At 42.0% G+C, this 24954-nt stretch overlaps 1 protein-coding gene and 1 long non-coding RNA gene across 3 annotated transcripts in view; one reads left to right on the top strand and one right to left on the bottom strand.

Annotated features, from left to right (window-relative positions):
• Positions 1–24954, bottom strand: part of CELF4 (CUGBP Elav-like family member 4) — an 817890-nt gene that overhangs the window by 44262 nt on the left and 748674 nt on the right. Inside the window, exons 11-13 of the mRNA XM_042453288.1 lie at positions 18829–18869; positions 12039–12049; positions 9631–9641 (exon numbers count right to left, since the gene is read on the bottom strand). Coding sequence (XP_042309222.1) covers positions 9631–9641; positions 12039–12049; positions 18829–18869 — 63 coding nt within the window. The remainder of the gene's footprint in view (positions 1–9630; positions 9642–12038; positions 12050–18828; positions 18870–24954) is intronic.
• On the top strand, positions 15348–23218 carry LOC121923144. 2 transcript variants are annotated; one of them, XR_006102324.1, is made up of 3 exons: positions 15348–15483; positions 18605–18715; positions 23003–23218. It is a non-coding gene; the product is annotated as an uncharacterized LOC121923144 (long non-coding RNA). The 2 variants fall into 2 exon arrangements; XR_006102323.1 differs by having other exon boundaries at positions 15354–15483; positions 18579–18715.

The raw sequence follows: 24954 nt of genomic DNA, 5'->3' as shown, positions 1-24954 counted from the left end.
ATTTCATGATGAGGGAGATGGGATGTGAAGTGAAAGGGATAGGTCAAATCCTGACCTCTGGTGAGTCTTGACTGAGAGGTGGGATGGTAAGCAAGCAATGGAAAGTTAGATTCAGGTAAAGGAACTAATCAGGCATAGGGATATCATTGGAAATTACAAGATTTGAATGGGAAAGAAAATCTCAGTTGCATAGATCCTGAGCTGTAGTAACCCTTGTAGGGGAGTTTAGCCAGGAAGGCTTATGGGAGAAAAGACCTTCATCCTACAAAGCTTGGGGCCAGAGTCCTGTCAGTGTCATGCACCTGTGTAGGCTCTTTTACACATGCCATTCTACCTTTGTTGTCCATTGTGCGACAAACATGTTTAGTTCATGGTTGCATAAATGGAGTTTCACAAATATAACCATTTCACATGGGCCTAAGTTCCATTGTTAGTCCTGACTAGAGCAGAGTCATTGAATCAACTGAGTTTACCTACCTGTAGCTTTGCATTCTTGGGTGGTATTTAACTATTTGTGAATGAATTCAATGTTCCACTTGATTCACTGGGATTGCAGAAACAGCCACTGTGCATTTCCCATTGCACAAGTGCCCCCAAAGCAGGCACACTGGCAGTTATATAGTCCTTTGTACAATGTTGTTAGCCACACAGAAGGGTGTGTAGTGCAGTCACTGTGCAACTAAATCAGTGCAGATTTACATTATGCAAGCATGATGTAGGCCCAGATCAGGGATTTGTAACAGATTACAGGAGAAGTAGGATTTCAAGCCACATGTTCAACCCAACATTTATGCAAGAGATTTCTGCTTGAAAGCTGACAAATCCAGATTCTGATTAGAGGAACAAAGGCAGCTTTGGGTTGTACAGAATGCTCAGGACTTATATGTAGTTATGAAACTGTAACAAGAAGCAGATGGTCCTGTGAAGTTTAATATTAGCTGTGTAGCAGTAAATCTCAGTTCATAGGGCATGTCAGTCATAGAGACAAGCTGAAAGTTGCCATCTGTCTTTCAGCAAAAGTGTTCTATTGGCATAATGGAAAATCATGACCTTTTGGTTGTGTGCTTTCAAGGTTTATGGTGACCCTAAGGCAAACCTACTACTGGATTTTCTTGGTAAGTTTTGCTTAGAGCAGTTTTGCCATTACCTCCCTTTGAGGCTGGTTTCAGTGCCAATAGATCCCAAAGTTGGTATCTACACTGGTGCGTCCAGCAAGGGTACTTCTACTTGCAGGAATGTCCTCTCCCCCAGTGTTGCTGTTGTGTGACTTCAAGTCACTTCTGGCTTATTGCAGCCCTAAAGTTATCCTATCACTAGATTTTCTTGGTAAGATTTCTTCAGAGGAGGTTAGCCATTGCCTTCCTCTGAGGCTGAGAGAATGTGATACACCCAAAGCCACCCAGTAGGTTTCCATGGCTGAGCAGGGATTTGAACCCTCATCTCCCAGAATCCTAATCCAATATTCAGACCACTAGACCACATGGCTCTGCCTCCAATGTAGACCATAAAAGTCACTCCATACCTGCCAATTGAAGTATCCCAGTCTTTCACACCTAATCATTCCTGCTCCTTTGACTAGCCCTAAAACGGTGAGTTTTCAGGTCAGGTTGTATTTTATCCTTTTATAACTTCTAAAATGCACATAGATATAACAACAGCAGCAGCAGCCACAGCAACATTTCTCCTGTGTTCAGAATGATTACTGATACACAGCATACTTAGGGATTGTCAACAGATCCAAAAACCTGACCTATTCTTGTACCTTAATTGTAGGCTGACCTGCAAAAACTGCTGTTAAGATGTTTTTCAACCAGTGAGCAGGGTGACCAGATGTCTTCCTTTTCCAGGACACATACTACATTTCAATATAAGGACTGGAGCATGGGTTTGGTGTGGTTTCTGGACTCATAGGACGTGTGCATCATTTAAACAGCATACCTCCAAAGTGACACGAAGCAGCTTTATTTTGGCCTCTCTGTACAGGCTCAAAATTACTGTTTTTAGCTTTTATTCAGTAATGTGCTACATTTTTCTTGACTGTCCTACATTTTGCAGTGCTTTGTCTTTCTTTGCAGTTATGGCATCTGGTCATCCTGCCATGGAGGCAAGCTGTCAATATTTTGCACTCTGCAGATCAAGCTGCTATTAGAAATCCAAAATCAGGAACTTGTAAAAAACTGACAACTTCAAGAATCATGTGCCACATATGTGCAGTTAAAATGCTAAAATACCATTCGTAAAGGTATGTAGCTTTGAAAGAAGCCAACAACCTTCTTTTCATGTCATTTCCAAGGGAATGGCCATGTTGTATGTGCCAGCAAAAACAAAAAGGAATCTCATGTCACCTTCAAGACTTTAACAAGTTTTATTTGGAATGAGCTTCTGTGGACTGTAGCCCATGTCTGACAAAGTGAGGCTGCAGTTCATGAAAACTTATGCCAAATAAAACCTGTTATCCTTGTGTCCATCCTGGTTATCATTCCCATCATAACATATGTCCCAGCTGAATCTCTTTAGCAGTAGCCTTCCTTTTTGTCATTGTTGTTACCTACCTCCTAATGCTGCCTGCTGCAGACAACTTGTTAAAATGTCACTAGGAGTTGCTACTAGACTTGTCATTCTTTCTTCAGGGTTCAGCAGCTTTCCCTAGAATATCTCCAAGGGACACTGCAGACAGGGCAATTCTGTGCATGTCTGCTCTTAAATGCTACAAGGTTTAATGAAGCTTACTCCTGGGTAAATGGCTACAGGTTTGCAGCATCCATAGGTATGATTTAGCACACTAAAACAGATGGAGGAGAGATTTTAGCAATACTGCATGATGGAAGAATTTGAAACAAAGGCTGCATCTATACTGAATGAAAGCAGTTTGACACCACTTTTGCTGCCATGTCTCAATGCTATGGAATTATAGGATTTGTAATTTTGTACAGTTTTTAACTTTCTCTGTCAAAGAGCTCTGCTGCCACAACAAACTACAAATCCCATGGAGCCATGGAAGGGAGCCATGACAGTTAAGATGGTGCATTGATTTTGCATTGTGGCAGCAGCCGAGATGGGTGAGAATTTTGCCTGGTCTGAGTGTTTCTTTAACAAGAATTTTCTACAATTTGCCCATTTCCTCATGAACCAGATTTTAAAAAATTCAAATTCAGATGGAAGCAAAATTAAATGAAATTAATTCACTCATTCAGGCACCAAGCTGCAAGAGATTAGCACTTAAAAGTCTGTGTTTTAATTCCCTCACTGGTTCAGCCATTTTTGTAGTGCTGAACCGGGGTTGCCACTTCTCTTTTGTGTGTTATTAGAGACCTGATATTCTTAACAATAAGAATATAGGTACTTCAGATATTTAAAATTGCAGGCTTTATTATTGTGTAGGTCTTCCCCTGTCCAAGGCAATGAAACAAAAGCTTGAACATACAATAGAAAATACGGGTAGGATTATTTTTACTTAGTCCAGAAGATTATAACAAACCTGAACTGGGCCAAGGATGTAATAATCGCAAATAGTTGCAAATTGGTAACAAACACGTTTATGATTGTTGAGAAACCTTGGTGAGGAGAATCCTGGGGGTTGTTGACATGGACCAAGTAAAATGTCCTCCAATCCTCTCAGTGCGGGGTCTGGATGGCACAGGGCCCAATCCCTGGTTCTGGTCCAAACTGTCCAGATGACACTGGGCCAGTTGAGCACTGAACCTGAGGCATAGCACCCTTGAAACATTTTTGAAAACTCACATAGAATAATAGAATCATAGAGCTGGAAGAGACCTTAAGGGCCATCCATTCCAATCCCATTCTGCCATGTAGTAACACACAGTCAAAGCACTCTTGACAGATGGCCATACAAGCTTCTGTTTAGAGTCCTCCAAAGGAGACTCCACCATCATCTGAGGGAGCATCTGTAACAGCTAACCCCTCCTTTGTGGCATGCGCTTGGAACTTCTATTTTCCCATCACCTCCAACCAATTTCTTGTAACGAACCCCCTTTACTATTTGGCGGGTTCACAGTATTATTCAATATAGTAGCATGGATAAACAGATATGGCCGACACGTCTTTAATATAAAAACAAAACATATGAACTTTATTGAACAAGTTGCTTAACAGATATGACTTGAACTTAGTTCAGGCGTGTTCCTTTTGGTTACAAATATATTCTTCCCCTCGTTACTATGTTCCTTTCTTCCCCTCTATCCTCTTTATCTACCCTGGGACTTCTCTGTCCTGCTCTGGGTAATTCTTTTAATATCCCAGCCACTATGGCTATATCTCAACCAAACTAGTAACTCAAACCCCTCCTCCTGGATCTGGTTACATAGAGTCTCTCCTTTCTAGACTCTTTAACTTCACTCCTGTCCCTCTCTGGACATACTCCTATCAACTGTCTTCCCTAACCTCTCCTCCAGCCTTTTCCCTCTTGGGTTCTAACCCCTAACTGCCTCATAACCGCCAACGTTCCAACTGCCCATCCCCAACGGTCGCCCAGAATGTTCACAAATCCCAGCCCTCATTTCATTGGCTGGCCCTCAGCTGCCTCCTGATTGGTCAGCTGGGCATGCTCTCCGTTAAGCATCATCCACTCTTAAACAACTCTTACTGTAAAGAAGTTCTTCCTAATGTTGAGATGGAATCTCTTTTCCTGTAGTCTGAATTCTTACCCTTTGCTCTGGATTTTCCCAGAAGATCTAGAGCCCTTGGATGCGATGCTAGACAGCTGTTTGCAATGCTTCCTACTGTGCCACATGGTGCCACTGTCACCACATGTCCCTCACTCTGAGGTCAGAACTAGATGATCATTGAGTCGTAACATCATAGAATCATAGAGCTGGAGGGGACCACAAGGCCCCTCTAATCCAACTCTCTGTCATTGAGGAATACAACTAAAGTACTTCTGAGACATGTGTGTCAAACCTCCTTTTAAAGACCTCCAAAATGGAGAGCCCAGTACCTTCAGAGGCAGTCCATTCCACTGTTGAACATCACTTACAATTCTCTGCTACAGAACTCTAGTCTAGGGGTGGGAATCCACTAGCCCTCCCATTGTTGTTGGACTACAATTCTCAGGATATCTAACCACTAAATATATTGGCCAGGGCTACTGGGTCTTCCCCAGGAGAGTGTATTAAGTGGTATTAGCCTGCTACAACTCTTTAGCATGGATGCACATTGCAAAATATTTTTGGATGCATGATGAATTCATGTTTGTTAGTCTTTTTAAAGCATTAGGATTTCTTTCCTGAAGGTCTATTGTGGGAAAATCACCCTTTTGTCTTTTTGTCTGCACTTAATATGAAACCTTTCATCACAAGGAAAATGAGGGCATGTCTACAAGGGCCATTTACACCCATTTCCCCCCACCATCATGTCACACTGTTCACACAGCACCAGGCCAAAGCCCCGATTCGAGTGCAAGTTGTCTATGTGAGAAGGCCAGTTCTGTCAAGGAAAAAGCAACATGGGATATACAGTAAATGAAATAAAACATGTATGTGAGAGTCAGGATGACTCAGCAGAAGCCAATTGAGAACCACACAGGTGTAAATGATAATGAAGTCCTGAATGCCAAGGACAAGAAATGTAAAGTGGATAATTGGACACACCTGACAATTGTTAAGTGGTCAAGGCTGAGATGATGAAATCATTAATTGTAGGATGAACCAAGAGAACCAATGAGAATGGTGTACACGCCTACTGGGTGGAAACAGACAACAGTGGGTGGTACCATGCATTGACTATAATAATGACTATGCATCCCAATGTATTTTGTGGGTTGTAGAGTGGGTAGTAGTGAGGAGTAGTATTGTTGTATTGGATAGTTTTGGAGCTGTATATAGTAGAATAAAGTAGATCTTTTATTTAAGACTACTGAGTTGTCTGGTGTCTTGGGTGAAGCTACAAGAGCCAGCTGGATCCTGAAAAAGGGTGAAGACTTCTCTGGAAGCAGAGGAGAAGGCTTGGAGAGTTTGTCGGGGTCTTCAGCCTATTCTCTGTAACTCTGCTAAGCTATAACCACTGGCCAAAACTGGTCAGCGCGGTGCACAACCAGGTGGTGAGTTCAAGCCAGAGGTGAAGAGCTACAACTCCCATCATCCCTGACAAGTTCTGCACCAAGTCTGGGCCATCCCTCCCTTAAATGAATTTTTAAAACTGACCTTTCGATCCAGATTTTCCTGGAAAACCCAGAGCACTCTGCAGTGACACTGGATGGCTGTTTACAGTTTGCCACCTGGTGCCACCACTGCTGGCATGATTTGCTGTTTCTGAGGTCACAACGAGGCTAATTGATGCTGGGCACTTCATTTTTGGCATCCTGCAATTTTTACTTTTACAAGCCTTCTCTGACAAAGAGTGCTGGTGCCTTACAAAACAACAAATCCCAGGATTCTGTAGTATGAAGCCATGGCAGTTAAACTGGTGTCAAACTGCATTATTTCTAGAGTGTAGAAACTCCATTCAGGAAATCCCTGGTATTTGTAGCTTTGTGAGGCACCAGCATGCTCTGGCAGAGAAGGCTACAGAAGATAGAGAAAACCACAAACCCCAGGATTAAATAGGATGAAGCTACAGCACTTAGAAGTGGTGTCAAACTGCCTTATTTCTACAGTGTAGATGTGCCCTCAGTGGTAGCCAGTGGATTAGCTTGTTGTGCAATGGACACTAATGCACATTCATGTGCATTTGGGCAATGGCAAAGAAGCACTGGAGCACAACTGCAGCATCTGATGTGCACCAGGAGTGTCTGATGCACATTGGTGCACTCTTGTTAGCACCTGGAGGCACAACTTTACAATTCACTAACAGGATTTTATTGCCTTTTTGTGCAACACAGCTATGGATTGGTAAAGTTACAGAAACATAGATTGTAAGGAAGGATCTTGGCCAGCATTGTTAAGTCCTGTGGAAAGTGAGTACTAGATCAATGCTGGCAGTAGTATAATACTATGAAAAGCACTGTGCGGGTTATGTGGAAGATGTCATCACCTTTTTTTGGACAACAAAGAAAGGAAGAGAGACGGAGAGGTTAAAAGCTCTAAGCTCACTTGGTGCCTACGTTAATTAATAATCAGTGAAATATATGTACCAGTCTGAAGATGGTTGGTAGGAGGACAGGGTTTTGTGATAAATCTATTTTATGTTTTTTTTCCTAGGGATTATGTAAAAAGGCTGTGCTAAATAAATGATTTAGCAAGGCAGTAAAGGATCAAGAAATTTGCAAGCCTTGCAGCTCAGGGCATCTGATCTCCCTTGTTCTGCAAAGTTGCCAGCTCTAAAATATGGGAGTTCTTATTTGAAGGGAGTGTCCAATCTGGATGAGGCCACAGAGCCGAGTGAGGCATGACCGTGCTAGGAGCAATACGTTTTGGTCTAGCAGCAAAGGGATGAAAATTCCCAGTTGTCTTTTGTGTGGGAAGTTCTGTTAGTCAAACAGAGGTGTCTCTGTGTATGAAGGGTCAGATGCTTTGTAGGAAGCCCTGAAAGTCTCGGAAGGGAACCTGAAGTCTTAAGCTGGAGAAAAATAAAGGGGACCATGTACACAACAGCTCTGCCCGAAGTCAACAACCTCATCCCAGGCCACAATGATAGAAAAATGATAAGAGAGTAACCCAACCCATACAGTATGCCACCTTCCATTTTAGCAGGGGGGAACTAGCCTCCCCACCATTTCCTGGCGCTGTTGTGGGGGAATTGAGTCCTATATATCACATCTGACCCCTAAGCTTTCTTGGGTGCTCCAGAGTCTTTCTTAACCTTCAGATACCCCACAATTTAATAGGTCAGAAACATCCATTAAATGACTTATGGGATGGCATTATGGATCCAAACAACCCAATAGCTCCCAAACGTATTTAAGCTGTTAGGAACTGTCCTCAAATCACTCCAAAGAACCAGATATAGGAATGACAATGATACTTCTGCCCTCTTCCAGGTTGCATTTCCATCTGATTCGTGGCCCAAAATTCAATAGTGCAGCTCTCCATAGGGGCAAAATTGGTCCCTGCTGCAGTTGCCTACCCCCTGCCCCAAAGAAAAGCAGCTCCCTTGTGTTTGGGTATATACATCTGAAAATGGTGGTGGGAGTTCAAGTGCATTGAGCAAATGGCTCTATGGTTGCATCTACACTGTAGGAATAATCCAGGTTGACACTACTTTAACTGCCATGGCTCAGTGCTATGGAATTCTGGGGATTGTGGATTGTTGTAGCACCAGAGCTCTCTCACAGAGAAGGCTAAACGTCTCACAAAACTACAGTTTCAAGAATTCCGTAGCACTGAGCCATGGCAGTTAAAGTGGTGTCAAACTGGATTATTTCTCCAATGCAGATGCAGTCTATGCAACACAAATAAGCAAGCAAAGCTATAAGGGACATCTAGTAGGGAGATGCAGCCTGGCACTCTTTAGATTTGTGAACTGAAACTCCCACAAATCCGAGCTAGAATGGGCAGTGGGCAGGGTTTATGGTAGCACCTATCATCTGGAGGGCATTAGGTTGCTTAGCACTGCTATACAGGAAAGCAATATGCACCAAATAATAACTAGTGTTCTCTCTGAAGCTAGGGAGTATCTCACTGTGTCTAATGGTCAGAAGAAGAGCTTTGAAGTTCTCTCATCTTCTATGCCCTTCTCCTTTGTCCTCTCTCTTCTCTAGCCTACTTATTTCATCTCTTGGCCACTATCTCACCCCACTTCCAATAGCACAGAATCATAGTATTTAACTTGGAAGAAACCTTAAGGCCCATAGAATGCAACCCATGCCATGCAGGAATGCACAGCAAAATCACTCTTGGGAGTTGGTCATCCAACCTCTGCTTAAAAACCTTCAGAGAAAGACCACTAAAGTCTATTTCACTGTTCAGTCTGTCTCTTTGGTAATTTGGTTCACATTCTAGCTTCTGGAGCAGCAGAAAACAAGCTTATTCCGTCTTCTACAAGACATCCCTTTCAGATATTTAAAGATGTCTATCATGTCACTCCTCAGTCTCCACTTCTCCAAGCTAAACATAACCAACTCACTAAACCTTTCCTCATAGGGATTGGTTTCCAGACCTTTGATCATCTTGGTTACCCTCTACCAGATACATTCTAGTTTGTCAACATCATTTTTTCAACTGTGCTGCCCAGAATTTGACACAGGATTGCACATGAGGTCTGACCAAAGCATAATAGAGCCAGACTATGATTTCCTTTGCTCTAAATACTATGTTTCTGTTGATGCAGCCTAGAACTGCATTGGCTCTTTTGGCCACCATCTCTCATTTTAGACTCATGTGTAGCTTGTGGTCCACTAATACCGCAAGTCCTTTTCCACATGAACTGCTGTCAAGCCCAGTGTCACCCATCCTGTATTCGTGCATTCCATTTTTCTTGCCTAGATATACTATCATACACTTATCCCTGCTGAAATTCATTTTATTAGTTTTGGCTCAATTTTCCAATCTAGTAAGGTAATTCTGAATCCTGATCCTGTTTTCTTGTTTATTAGCTCTGTTGGAGATTTAGAAGTACAAAAGCCATCTTCATATTTTTTGAAAATGTAAGAAAAAAAAATCTGGAACCCTGTGCTATAATTAATTAATGATTTAACAGGGTATACTTTGTCTCCAAATGCAAAAAGTATTCCAGAACCAGAAGGTATACTATTAAGTACGTTGAATACAATAGTAGAGCGTTTTAACTTGCAGGTGATCAATTCTTTAAGCGGTACAGCTAAAATATGTATTACCCAGTTCTGGCATAACAAGACCCACAACATTATTCCAATATTAACAACTCGGCTGAGAAAGATGTGGGAAGTGTCTTTAATGTTTTAATTAACTTATAAATGAGAACTTAATTATCAGCAGAATAAGCAATTTATTGAAAGATGCGTCTTTATTTATTAATGCATGGAAGAGTTAGCAAAACCATCTTTTAAAAGTTTATTTAGTTTAATTTATGGATGTGTTTGGGTGTATGTTTTGCTTCCTATTTTAGTTTAGATTTTCACTTTGAAATAATAACAGAGTCTGTAATTCTAGATTAGTTTTTTAGCTATCTAACTATCTTATGTAGCATTTCCAAGACTGATCTCACGTTTCGGGTACCGGGCCATTACCATCATAATTCTCCATTGTACAAAAGATTGCTCCTGGGATGGCTAGTGGAGAAACCAGTCTGCTGCATCCCAACCGACAAGAGAACAGACCCCTGTCATTTGCAATGGTTATTGCCTAGCAAGTCAGGACTGGGGGCCTTTCATGAGCCCTACATATTCCCTACACTATTGAATACGTAGTGATCATGAACACAAACTAGTCACAAATACAAAATAAGATCTCAAATCCACAAAACAGTAATACCTTATTAGGCCAAACAAAATGTGCAAAATATATGTTGTAAACTTTCGAAGCTTCACTGGATTCTTCATCAGGCAAAGGTGTTAAAAATTGTACAGGAGAAAGAAAAATATGACAACCACAGGCCTACATTTTGCCAAGATATTGTTATTGTGCTCAGTTAAGATGAAATGAAGGGATATCCATGATGCCAGAGGCCATTCTTACTAGCCACATGGTTCTGGGAGAGTCTCAAAGTCCAGGAATTTAAATTCCACTAGCAACACAAAAAGATGCTTCGTTGGAGATTCAGACAGATCCAAAGGAAGCATCTTTTTGTGCTGCTAACAGAATTTACATTTTATTTCCTAGACTTTAAGACTCTTTGTCTCCCAGAAACGAAATGACCAGAAGAAATGGCCTCTGCCTGCATGGATATCCCTCTGTACTGTCTTAACTGACAACAACAACAACAACAATAACATTTTGGCAAAATGTGGGCCCCAGACTCTAACATTGTTATATTTTTCTTTCTGCTGTATGATTTCTATGTATTTGCCTGATGAAGAAGCCAGTGGAGGGTCAAAACCTTGCATGATGTATTCTGTGCATTTTGGTCGGCCCAATAAAGATTGCTGTTTTGTAGATTTTGGGTGTTATTGTACTTTGCTGAGTGGCCAACACAGCTACCCCAGGATAAGCCACAAATGTGTAACTCTAAGTTACAGATTCATAACTGTGATTGTGAATTCTAGCCAGGTTTTATAAAATGCTATGATGAAAACTCAGCCCGCTTTCATTGTTGAATATATACAAATAATAAGCCTGTTTTCTGAACTAGTTTTTTTTAAATGTGCATGTATGTAAAATCAACCCTGCATTTGGTTGACAAGGTTGGATGCAAGTCATCAATATTTATTATTCTTATATATTTCTCCCTCTTACTAATAAATGAGCTTCTATATAGAGAAACTGTGATACAAGCAGGTAAAATGCAAAGTTAGTTTTCATTGATTTGTCACATAATTTCTCCATGTAGGAGTTCATTTACGAGAAAGAGTAACTGCAGAATAATTGCTGAGAAAAATCACCTCATGGCACGGTGGATACAAATCGATGATTAAAAAAAATTAAAATGGGAGTTTTTAGATTTAAATTGGGTTTTAAAAATCCAATTATGGCAAGCATTTCTCTCTCACACACATAGGTTTTCATGTTATATATATTTTAGGATTTAAAATGAAATCTGAATTTAATATAAACAAACAAGCTAAAGCCTACACTGGTAATCCCTAAAAAATGAGCCATGACTGTCTCTCAGACGCATTGAATTAAAGGCTGCTTCTCTATTGGGGGAAAAGATCTGAAGTTAAGCAGTATGAATAACAGAATAAATCATGTTTTGCATTTATAACTGTGGACTCCCTGCTACCTGACCTAGGGACTTTCATGGGTATCACAGGGGGAATAGGATTAAGAAGATCCCATCTTGCATCTCAGCAGCATCTTATTTGGGTGGCTTTCTTGTCCTGCGCAATGCTTTCCAAACTACCACTAGCACCCAGTTGGTGTTTTATGCATACATAATTAAGATGTAATTCTTCACTAAGTTTCTTCTCAAAGGAAGAAACAAGTATGATCAGCACTTTTCTTCTTGCTGTGAGAAAGTCTTTGAAAACCATATTTTTGGAAGACTGCAGTTCAGGGATTATTCTGTACAAAATTTGCATCTAGTTGCTTTCCACAGAAAAACAGCATTTTTTGCACATAAATATAGTGTTATGTCATACTGAGCACAGAAAAGCTGTTTCCTATGCAGAAAACACCGTTTTCACTGCAAATCAATGATGTGTGAATTTTACACAGAATAAGTCCCCAATTAAAGCTTTTTCTGTGCAGGAAACAACATTTTCTGTGCTGAAAAGAAATATAATTATAGTGTAGTGTAGTGTAGTGTAGTATAGTATAGTATAGTATAGTATAGTATAGGGATGCAGTGACTCAGCGGTTAAGACACTGATGTTTATCACACTATGCTCTTAAAGAGCTACTATTCCAGTGTGACTCCTCTAGCAGCCTCCTGTTGCATGCTGGGATTGGCAGTTTTAAGGAGCTGAACTTCTCTGCCTGAGAATTCTAAATACCCCTCCTTAAAACTGCCAATCCCAGCATGCAACAGGAGGCAGCTAGAGGAGTCACACTGGAATAGTACCTCTTTAAGAGCTCGTCTGATAAACACCACTGACTCTGTGGATTGCAAGACTGGTAGGTTGGCAGTTCGATGCCTGGGTGCTGCATGATGGGGTGAGCTCCCATCACTAGTCCTAGCTTCTGCCAACCTAGCCGTTCAAAAGCATGGAAATACAAGTAGATAAAAAGATACCACTCTGGTGGGAAGGTAAGCAATGTTCAGTGCAGTCATGCTTGCCACACAACCACAGAGACAATGCTGGCTCTTTGGCTTAGTAACGGAGATGAGCACCGCCTACAGTCGGATGCAACTTGACAACCTTGTCAAAGAAAAATACCTTTACTTTTACCTATAGTATAATAGATTATAATTAATATAATACAATATAACATAATACAGAGCCAGGATGGTGTAGTGGTTTGAGCACTGGACTCTGGAGACCAAGGTTTGAGTCCCTGCTCGGACATGGAAACCCCATGGATCACCTTACACAAGTCACAATCTCTCAGCCCCAGAGGGAGGCACTTGCAACTACCTCAGAACAAATCTTGCCAAGAATACTCTGTGATAGGCTTACCTTAGGGTTCCTATAAGTCAGAAACATCTTAAAGGCACACCACAAGTACAACAGTATAGAAATATGATATAATATAATATAATATGACATAACATAAATATAATCTCATGTCATCTCATGTCATCTCATTAAAAGCTGTTTCCTGTACAAAAAACACTTTTTAAAATGCAAATCAATGACATACAATTTTTTTTTTGCGGGATAAACCACCAATCACAGTTGTTTCCGTGCAGGAAACTGTACAGAAAAATGCTGTCTTCTACCTAATCAACCAGAAGTGAATTTTGCACAAAATAAACCATGAAATATGAAGATTGTGATCAGTTCTGAATTCTTCTTCTCGATGTTTTTGAATATTCTTTCCACCTCTACACGTAAATGATGCTACACATGTAGTTAGACTTGAATGTAGTCAGTTCATTGTTGCATAAGCAGAGTGCTACAGGTCTATCCATTGCAAATGAAGTTCTGCATTCTACTCATCAGTGCCTTTAATATACCACTTGATCTACTGGGAATGTGGAAATAGCAGCTGCATTCACAAAGATGCACCTGGCTGCATAATTCAGCAGAAGTGTGGTACAGCACAACAAACACTTAACTACATGAGTGTAAGCATGGTGTAGGATCTTGACTTATGTGTTCATATCAGGACCTCAGTTTAGGAATATTTATCAACCAGCTAACATGGACTTTCGCTATTCCTCACTCTTATCAGTGAATAAATGTATGTGCCTTCAAGTTGCCTGTTTACTTATAGCTACTCTATTAATTTCATAGGGTTTTCTGGGACAAGGGATACTCAGAGATTGTTTAGCCAGTTCATTCCCCTGAAATATAGGCTATTCCATCTGGTATTCCTTGATGGTCCCCAATCCAAGTATGAAACAAGCCTGAGCTTGCTTAGCTTCCAAGATCAGAGGGATCTGGCCCCTTCAGGGCATTTAGGCCTTTTGATGGTTCTTATGGATGGAAGAATCCCAACTGTCCATTTGCAACGACCCTCTTGCTCACAGCAGCTACTCCCTGCTCTCACAGCCATTTAGTTGTAGGGCAGGGTGGAGGTGGCCAGGAAGTGTCCATCTGAGTTCCTTGAGTTGGACACACAATGAGGCAGGTATCCTCCTGGACCTTCTGGGGATTCTCCAGAGCTCTGGAAGATGATGGCCCAAATCAGTGGTAGCCAAAACAGGGTCACAAGTGCCTGTCCAAGGCTTTTTTGGTGGCCCTCAGCCCCTCCAGACTCCCTAGACCTTATTCCAGAGTGACCTTTCCACCCCCGTCCAACTGAATCACCTCTTCTGGAAGCCCTAAGGAGTGAGAGCTTTCCTTTTAGTTAGGTAGCATGCACTATTTAATATTTAAAAATGTGTTTTGAAATCCAGAAGCAGACATTTGCCCAGTTCTGGCTTTCTTTTGTTTCCTTGTTGGTTCCTTTTTGTCAGTCCATGAAATGCAGAAGCAGAAAATGGCTCCTGAATTCAATGCAGTTACACACCCTTGCCTAAATCCTGTTGTTAGTCCCATTTACTATAGAGCCACTGAATCAATTGGATTTACTCACTATTCAACAATTGATTCAATGGGCTGACATTCTAGTTGAAGTAACCAACAGGATACTAGCCAATGTCACATCCAGGAACATAGCTGGCGGTTGGATGCCCAATTCCTTCCCCAGACAACTAAATGATTGCAAGGGAAGACACCTCGATGGCAGGGAGGTAGGTGGCATGCATGAAAAGAGGGATTCTTGGTGCAGCTTTATTCCAAGAGGATCTTGAGAAAATAAGTCTTTTGCTCACAGCCTGCAATGTGCAGTTGTTTCTGAAAAGTTCTGAATACTGACAGCCCCTGCCCCATCCATGTTTACTCAGAAGCAAGCATGCACAGGATCACAACTCTAGCCTTCAAATAAGCAGACTCCTTCTTTGCAACTTTGAAAAAGGGACATTTCTTTTCTCAGCTGAGATAATTCTACAGTGTATGGGCTGCAATGTCCAAAGGTTTTGGATTACACCCCTAGGAGATGTAAAGGCGTCTTTTGTTGCAAATCAATATGTTCTAATTGTTACTTAGCAGTTAGCGTGCCCGCTAAGTTCCTTGCAAAACAAGAAATCTGATTTTCTCTATTCCCTGTGAGCTAAAAAGAACTAGAGGCATGCAGCCGGAAAACTGGCTCACGTTTCAAATTAGGAAGTGCAAGAGTCAGCTTACTTTGACTCTGCATGTCTTGTCCATGTGGCGGTTTCCCCTCAGAATATTTTCTTTCACTTCTGTGTTTCCATTCTCCTCCAGGATCCTCCCACTGGTCATTGTTCTGTTCTTGTCATTGCTTTGATTTCTCTCTTTCCTTTTCTCCTATCTTTGGAAAAGCTGGTCTGCAATCCAAGTATAAGGTGAGCAGTAGGGGGGAGCTCTCAGCCTCTCACAATGGGATGAATTCTGCCCTCCTACTCAGCCCGGGGCTCACCTGGACTTCCTAGGCCATCCTGCCTCTCTTAGCCAGTTGCCTTCTCTGCAAACTGCTGCTTTATGTTCTTATCCTTCCTTCATCCCTTTATCTCTTTTGAACTGTTCAGCCAAATAGAAGCCAAAGGCCTCTGTGGCATTAGGGTAGGGGAGCAAACAGTGAAGTCCATGGTCCACATGTTGCCCTTGAACCCCACAAATATTTAATTCCATTTTTTTGGGAGTAATTGAAAAAAAGGGTCTAAAAGTGACACAAACTGCCCACCAATCTGGCTGTTTCACTCTACTACCTCTCTGAAACCCTCCCATCTCCAAAATCACATTAGTCTGGGAGCACAAAATGGCCCCAAATGGGGATTGAGAGTGATGTGATTTCACTTCTGGTGTGGGGCAAAGGACTGGTCTGACTCACAGTGGGGACTCTGCTACTTGTGCAGTTGGCCTCCTACATCTGGGCCTGTTAGCCAATGACAGTAGTCACTTCATTACTATTTCAGGCACTACCACCCCTCCATGAAATCCCTCGTGATATATACACTGGGAGCATTGGTGTCCTTAGAATTGGTGTCACCTGGTGCGGTCACTCATGGGAGGGGCAGGAATTTTGGGGTGGGGCTTCTGGTGCACGACTTCTGGCACACTTCTGGCATGTGTAGGAGTGCACACGCATGACTGAAGATACCCTGCAAGCCCCCAGGGAACACCCACAGCACATGGGGGGGCCTCTGTGCAGGGTCTATATGGCTTGAAAAGGCTCTGCGAGGGGCCAGAGAGCTGACCTGGTGTCACCCCCCCCCTTGGGTGTTGTGCCCCTTCTGAGGTGTCATCCGGTGTGCTCCCCCACACTCCCCAGTGACACTACTGACTGTGAGAGCCAGTGTAGTGTTATGATTTGAGTGCTGGACTATAACTTTGGAAACCAGGGTTTGAATCCCTGCTTGGATATGAAAAGTCATTAAGGAGTTTATCACAAAAAGGAGATAGGGAGTTTATTCTGTGAATATCCCAGAAAAATTACATAATTACGCAAAATGATTTCACATGACATTGCACAAAACCCAATATTTAAGTGGTCACAAAGCAGCATTAACACACATCTTTTTACTTTCGGGATTTCAGCGACAATGCATTTCTGATATCACTTTATTTGCGCAATTGTGTGTGATAATCATTTGTGTAATTACTCGCCATTTTCGCTTTATTTGTGGGATGCTTTAAATGCACTTTAATCTCTCTTTAATGTCTCCTTGGATATTGATGTGTCCCCCAAATCAGGTACTGTATCCTGTGAAAATAAATATGCCACCACCACCCTCAGCCAGTACATCCTAATCTTTTGCTTTCTTTACATGGGTTTTATTACTCTGGAATGTGGAAGCCTTTTAAACAGGGTTGGATGAGTGAATGAAGGCACTGCCCCGCCAGATAAGAATTCTGCCCCCTTGAAATTTTACTTCAGTCCCCAAATTTCTAGCTTTGCAGACAGTGAGACAATGAAAAATCATTCACACCTAGAATTCTTATATATTTTTGTGTTTGTATTACCTTGGTAACTGTGCTTACCCCTTTTCTTTGGATGCCTAAACTGTATTTCTAAATGCTCAGCTAAAGTTTTACATTGCTCCAATGCTATGAATTTGGAGACTGAAGGAAAATGCCATGGGGGTTAGGAAAAGAATTCTTATTGGGGCAATTCTCTCATATTGCCCTCCCCAGCAGCTATACACCTGCTTCCAGACAGACTGCAAAACTGAAACGTTACTGTCATCATGTGCTCAGTTCTCTTCAATAAGTATGCTTTTGCACATTGAACTGAAGCCTTCTTGCTGAATTTGGCTACAATATGCTCAAACCTGCTCTCTGTTCCATGCTGTTTGCCATAGTAATTGTGTGGGGTTTTACACTGATAGCAGAAAATATCAATTATTTTAGGCATCCCTACATAACGGATATATCTCCAAGGATTGTAAAACAAATCAATTAATGAAAAAGAAGAAAGGGGAGGTGGATCCACCTAGATGTGAACACAGCATTTGGACAGAATTGAATAAATTAAAAAGGTGCATGATACGCAGTGCAAAGATCTGTCTGGAACTCATTTTGGCTTCAGAAGCTTTTGTAAATCTTATTTGAGCATATTTAACTTTTAACCAAAATGGCAAAAGAAATATTGGCATAAAAAACTTAGCCATGCTGTTGTAGCTATACTTTAGCCCCTGAATTAATCCCTATCAAACCCTAAAACCCACCTTAAAAGCCAGTCAGTTGTTTGGAGCAATGGAGATCTGTACCGCTGGTAAGCAAGGTGCTGCAGGATGAAATGACCAGCCTCCTTCTGACAGCAAGATTGACTGTGGTAGAGCATCTCTCCCAGGGCAAAGGAGCTTCTAGGGAGTTGCAGGGGGTTTGGACTGCACCAAGTGACACCTCTGAGGGGGCATCTCCTGGACTGCTTGTGGGAAGGGCTTGCCTTCTGGTGTGTATTGCTCTGCCTCTCCATGGATAGACTGGGACTCCTGGAGACTGAAGGTCCTGGGGAGGACCTGGTTCACCTGCCCACAGATGGCAGGGAAGATGACTGGGACATGTCTGGACACCATGGCAAAAAATTGGAGGCCACTCTCTTCACTGAATAGTGCCTGGACCCCTTTGGGAACTGCAAACAAGGCCTGTGGACTGGAATGGCCTGGGATACGAATGTTCCTTTTGGGTGCCCCACTCCATCAGCCATTACCAGCAAGTAGGCCAGAGCCTTTCTCTTCCACAGCAGCCTGATCTACCCCTGAAGGATCATTGGCCTGGCTGGAAGTGGGGGTGGTTATGAGGCAGTTTGGGGGTACAAACATGAGTTACAGCACTGGGTGACACCACTGTCTGGAACCCCTGCGTTTGCTTCTTGAAGCCTCATTTGCTGGTGGGAGGAGGCTGTCATGTCCTCCTGCATCACCACAGTTGCCATAGTGCCACAGTTGCAGCTATGAACATTCAAAGTCTAACTTGTGCAATCTTAACTGACTATCAGGATGCCTTTCTTTCCTTGGCAAGTAGATGGACTGGACCTAGTATCCCTTGAAATATGCTACTGAACAATGTCACCTTTGTAATACCAGTGGAAAGGGAGGAAGGGAGGAATGGAAGGAACAAAGGAAAAGAAAACAGGTAAGGTTTTCTTTCACACCTCCGGTAAAGAGTTTCACTGCTGAAATTGGCTAAGGAATGGGAGGGCTGTCTCTTTAACAGTGAAGAAACCAACAGCTGTTCTTTCTGCAGACATGCTTGCTAGGACCAAAAGTTTTGGGAAGTTGGTGCATAACTGACAGTTAGATTTATCTCCCCAATAAGCAATCAACATTATAATAAAGGAAAAATGCTTTCCGTGCACCTTTGAGAGCGCATCAGAAATTAATCTAAACATCAAATTAATTATAGTTTGCAAAATGAATAGTGGCTCATGGCCCTAATACTTCTCTGGCTCTTCTCCCTCCCCCCATCAACCCTCCCAGGGGGCTGCCTCCTTCCGAAACCTCTCCTGATTGCCTGGAAGCTGTTTCCGAATGTGGGTGAAGGGCAAGAAGTTTTATGGGCCTTGGGTTTTCATTCATACCTTCCCCATCCACCTGGAGCATTTTCCCTTTTGCCATTAACACAGCACAGCATCTGCCAGAGCATTGCATGTGCTCCAACTGGGATGAAACTTTGTCCAAAGGTCAAGCAAAGGCCAATGTAGGGAACGATTACTTGTACCTGGGACCATCCTCTTTAGAACACAACCAACTTCAGTATGTGTTCACACTCCAAGATTTGCTTGTCCTTAAGAAGAAAGGGATTCTTGATACATCAATTCTTCCCCTTGAGAAAAATGACCAGTCACCACAAGATTGTTCCTAATTCAGATTTTGTATGTGTGTGAAAAATATCTCCACTGTCTATCAGTTCATTTTCAGTCACAAATTAAGTGCTGGCCATGATCTATAAAGTCCAACATGGCTTAGGTCTAGACCATCTGATAGACCATATCTTCCTATTTGAACCTGCAAGAACACTAATATCTCCAGGGGAAGCTTTTGTCTCAGTCCTGCCACCTTCACAGAGTCTCTTGGTGAGGCCTCTGGAACACCTTCCCACAAGAAGCTGACAGGCAAAAATGTTTTTGTTCAAGCAGGTTTTTCTTATGCAATCACTCACAGGGAGTGCATGCTGTTTATTAGGATGTGTGCTTTTTATGTTTTTGACTTACAGGTTTTTAAAATGTAATTTTATACTTTTTAAATGAAATGATTTCAATTGTTTTTAAAATGGTATTGCTAAGTTGTTAACCAGTTTTATCTGTGAGCCAGCTTCAGTCTCATTCCAGGAGATAGGTGCTATATAAATACAGTTGGCCCTAAGAATCCATGGATTCTTTATTCATGGATTCAACCATCCACGGCTTGAGTACTCTCCCCCCCCCCCCAAAAGCAAACCTTGTTTTTGTCATTTTATATAAGGGATGCCTTTTTATTACATGACTGTATTTAATGGGATTTGTGCACGCACATATTTTAGTACTGAGTGTGTGTGTCCTGGAACCAAATCCTGGTGGATACCAAAGGGCCCACTGTGAAAAACTAAAACTAAAATAAAAACCTTGCTTGAGAACCTTTACCACTCCTTTCCCCAAACCCTCCTTTCCAACCTGGCAGCACCCAAACCAAGGACTTTCTGAGGTGCTGCATATCAGGGCACATGAGGGGCAAGATGGGACAACATCACAGAGATAGTTAAGAATCTTCTCCTGGCCCAACTCTCCAATTTAACAGCCAGCAATCACACTGAGCAAAGGAGGTCTGTTTTGCTGGCAATCAGGATGCAGCAGGATGATGTTTCCAGTCTTCTCCTACCAGCAGTCTGCATTGTGGCCATCAGAAACAGAATCAGTGTTGCAACTTTTCATCCCACCACAGATAGCTGGCAGGAGGGGGACTGGAAATGTCATCCTGCTGAGCCCCACTTGTCAGCAGAACAGGCCTGCTGGGTGTTGCAGTTTGTCTGGGGGTATTTTTGAAAGTGGCATAAATATGAATACCAAACACTTGTGAACACGTATGTCAGGCTTGCACATTCATAACAGCTCAATAGGATGCTGACATTTTGTGCAGAAAATAGTGTATTTGCATGAAATACAGACTTGCCTACACAAAAATTTATGACAATCTTAGTTTAGCCATCTTGGCTTGTAGGGAGAGCTCAGGATTGATGTGTCCTAGGGACTTTATCACACAGGGGAAATCGGGGGTTTAAACAGAGATAATCCTATGAAAATCACGCAATTGCAATCAAGATTTTACATGACATCGTGATTAAAGTGCCATTACCCTGGGAATAAACAGGCAATAAACAGCACCAGTCATTCATGGGGAAATCCCATGAATGATTTGTTGCTATTTATTGCCTGTTTATTCCTGGGATAATGGCTCTTTCATTGTGATGCGTATGAAAATGTTAATCGTAATTGCACGATTTTCATGGGCTAATCGCTGTTTAAACCTCCAATTTTCCCCATCTGATAAGGTCCTAGGACCCACTGATTTGTCTTTTTGGCAGTCCAAAGCATCTGTAGTACTCTCCTGCATCACTACATTCCATTTTCTTCCTATCTGCTTTCTTCACTGTCCAGCTTTCACAACTCTACATAGAAATGAGGAATGAGATAACAGGATTCTATAGTATTAAATGATACATTTTTAAACTTCAGGATCTTGCCTAGTTTCTTCATAGCTTCCCTTCCAAGACTTAATCTTCTTCTGATTTCTTGACTACTGTCTCCATTCTCACCAATAACCCAATCGTTGCCAACCCTGATTCACTTAAAAAGGTATCATACCATGGGAATTTAGAAGTTTCTTGATTTCAGTCCAGCAACATTTGCAACCCCCCTCCTTTCCCCCCTTTTCACCAAGATAAACTGTTGCATTGTATGATTTATACTTCCCTTTTAAAAACATGACTTTGCATTAACTCTACTAGGATAGTATCCTAGAAAGCGATTGCTGTTGTGTTTCCTGTATTTAATGAATCTGGAAGAAGCAGGGGCTTCTAACCAGTTGTGGGTGGTGGCTTCCATGCCAATGGGGCTTCAACTCTGGGATTCATCTTGAATTTTAAAGGAGAAGTCTCAAGTGCTGAATGTATTTAGGGAGAAAAGGTCAACACATGGGATAGCTGAGACCGAAACAAATTCACCAGCTGACATGGAAGTCACCAGCTGCCACTGTTTCCAACCCAATATGGAAATCTGAACATGGACACAGTCTTCTGGATGTTGATCATTTATGCTGGTCATAAATTGGATACATGTCTGGGTATCCAGACAAATGCCGATCCAATCTATCTATTAATTATTTTCAAATCCATACACATTCAGGCACACATCTGAATATCTAGCCTAACCTATATTCTGTTGTGATTAGTGGCTTGGATCAGGTCAAGGGAAAGACAGAAAAGGAGAAAAAGGCAATTGACCAAAATGTTAATAATAATAATAATAATAATAATAACAACTCGACACAGATCCAGGGAGTAATCAAGGACCTCTAACCAGTCCTGGGCTGCTGCCACACTGCAAAATGAGTGCTTTCAGTGCCATGGCTCTGTCCTATAGAATCCTGGGATTTGTAGCTTTTTGTGGCCCCAGAGCTCACTGACAGAGAAGGCCAAATATTTCACAATACTTCAGTTCCCAGAATTCCATAGCATTGAGCCATGACAGTTAAAGTTGTATCAAACTGCAGAAATTTTTCAATATAGATGCAGCCCCTGTTGGTGGCTCTCGTGTTGATCCTATGTATAGCTAGGTATGTTGTTGTTGTATTCCTAGGCATATTGTTTCCAACTCATGGTGAGCCTAAGGCAAACCTATCATGTTTTTTCTTGGCAAGATTTGTTCAGAGGGGGTTTGCCTTTGCCTTCCTCTGAGGCTGAGAGAGCGTGATTTGCTCAGGGTCACCCAATGGGTTTCCATGGCTGAGCAGGGATTCAAACCCTGAGCTCAAGAGTCATAGTCCAGTGCTCAAACCACTATACTGTGCTGGCTGGCTAGGCAAATTCATTACACATATTGAAATCAGCCAATAATCCAGGCTGTGTTATTACTTTTTTTTCCAGAACTGCAACAGATCAGAAGTCTCAGTTTTCATTTAAAAATAAATAAGGACAACTGGGCATACTTTACCGCACTGAGCCCACTGACCAATACAACCATTTAGTCATGATAGTAGTCACCTTGCATCTTGAGTGCCTGATCCAGGCAAGGATCTTAAGGGTACAAGGGGAAGGTGAGCGATAGAAGCCCAAGCATTGGAAGTTCAGCACCAGCCCAGTGAGGGCTCCATTATATACACTTCCTGTTTATTTTGATACTCTTACAGTATTCTGCAACTATTAATTCTAGTAATCTTTTATCTTAAGGCAGCCTGTTGGTCTTGATGTACAGTCATCTCATGAAAAGGGCTTTGGCTCAAAAGATGCCGTGTTGAAAGCAGAACGTGTGAAGTGGTGAGAAATGGAATCGTGAGACTTTTGCATTAAATCTGAGACCCCACTTTGCTGAAATCCCAAGAGAAATGTATTTTTCTCATCTCAAGTTATTCCTGCTGCACTGTCAGACAGGTCAGTAACTGGTATTAAAAAGTCAAGTATTATGGATGTATATAGACAGTATCTTGTTTTCACTTGATAATTGTTGGTGATTTATGGCTTTTTCCATTAAAAAATAAAAAAACGTGATCCTACTCACCACTAGACATGCTTACCCCTATTGAAATCAGCCCAAAAGTCCATGCTGAGCTCTTGTGTTTGTTTCCAGAACTGCAGCAGAAATTTCAGTTTCCCGTTCTCTGGTTTGTTGCTATGCAGCTCCTCATGTACCCTTGGACCTGATTAATGGTGGAGTAAAATATTCCACCAACATTTCATGGGAACATGCTGAAGAGCTTGTCTCATAACCTCTTTCTCTAGAATTGGCCTGTGAGCCCTCAGTCCCCGTTTCAGATCTCATTCATACTCATTTATTTATGTATTGGATTTATATCCGGCCTTTCTCCCAAAATGGGATTCAAGGTGGCTGTTTGTGATTTGCTGTTTGTTCTTATTCTAACGCACTCCTGTGTTCCAGCTTACTTGGTGAAAGCATTTTAAGTGTGTGTGTGTGTGTGTGTGTGTGTGTGGCCAGTCACCATTCTGATATGGGCCAGAGGATTCAGAAGATGGGCTTTGCATGGGAGATGGTCAAGACAGAGGATAAAATATAAATCCCCCAGACTACAGGGTTAATTGATCTATTTGGTCTTTCCAAGAGGAGAAAGTCTGAGCTGCTGGAGGAGAGGGGTTAGAAGAAGCATCAGAAAGAAAAGGAGGAGGAGGAAGAAGAAGAAGAAGAAGAAGAAGGAGAAGAAGGAGAAAAAGAAAAAAATGAAGAAGGAGATGATTGAGAAGATGGGAGAAAAAGAGAAGAAAAAGAAAAGGAGAAGAAGAAGAAAATTGAGGAGGAGGACAAAGAAGAAGGAGGAGGGGAAGGAAGAAAAAGAAAAGAAAGAGGTGGAACATGAGTAGGACAAGGAAGAAGGAAGAGAAGGAAGGAAAGAAGAAGGAGAAGTTGGAAAATGAGAAGGAGGAAGACAAAGAAGATGGAGGAAGAGAAGGAAGAAAAAGAAGAAAGAAAAGGAGAAGAAGGAGAAGGTGGAAAATGAGCAAGAGGGCAAAGAAGACTGAGGAAGAGAAGGAAGAAAAAGAAGAAAGAGAAGAAAGAGAAGGTGGAAAATGAGGAGGAGGACAAAGGATGAAGAAGAAGGAAGAAAAGGACACCTAAGAACAAAGGTGAAGAAGAGGATGAGTTGGCAGCTGGTTTGGGGACCATGAGAGAGCTGAGAAATGATTGTTGATGGCAGGAGGTAGATGAATGATGTTGAAAGAGTCCCCACCACCCCACATCACAACATCGCACCCAATACAGAAAACAGCAGCACAAGAAGGAAAAGGAGTGAGGATGGGGAACAACCTACAGAGAATTCAAACACTGGGATCACATGCTCCAACATGCATTTTGATTTGATTTGTTTTGAAAAGTCCTGATGCCAAACCTTCCCTCTCTGGTAAAAGGAGCAGATGCTCTGCTCACTGGAGTTGATTCCCACCCTCCTGGTCATCCAACCTCACTCAACATCCCACCAGCTGAGGACTGGGGACCTACCAGTTTCCTTCTCTATCTCTTTCCCTTTCCACCCCATCTCTACTTTTGCAGGAAGCTTTTCCATTCCCACCCGCTGCCCTAATCCAGTTTCGCTCTCCATTGTTCCCTTCCCCTCAATGCAACACACTTTCCCATTCCCTAGAACCAGGATTTGGGATTTCTTTTTTTTTTT

The sequence above is a fragment of the Sceloporus undulatus genome, chromosome 2, assembly GCF_019175285.1.
Source record: "Sceloporus undulatus isolate JIND9_A2432 ecotype Alabama chromosome 2, SceUnd_v1.1, whole genome shotgun sequence".
NCBI lineage: Eukaryota > Metazoa > Chordata > Lepidosauria > Squamata > Phrynosomatidae > Sceloporus > Sceloporus undulatus.
The sequence above is the reverse complement of the archived record's forward strand: the minus strand, read 5'-3'. Positions and strand labels throughout refer to the sequence as shown.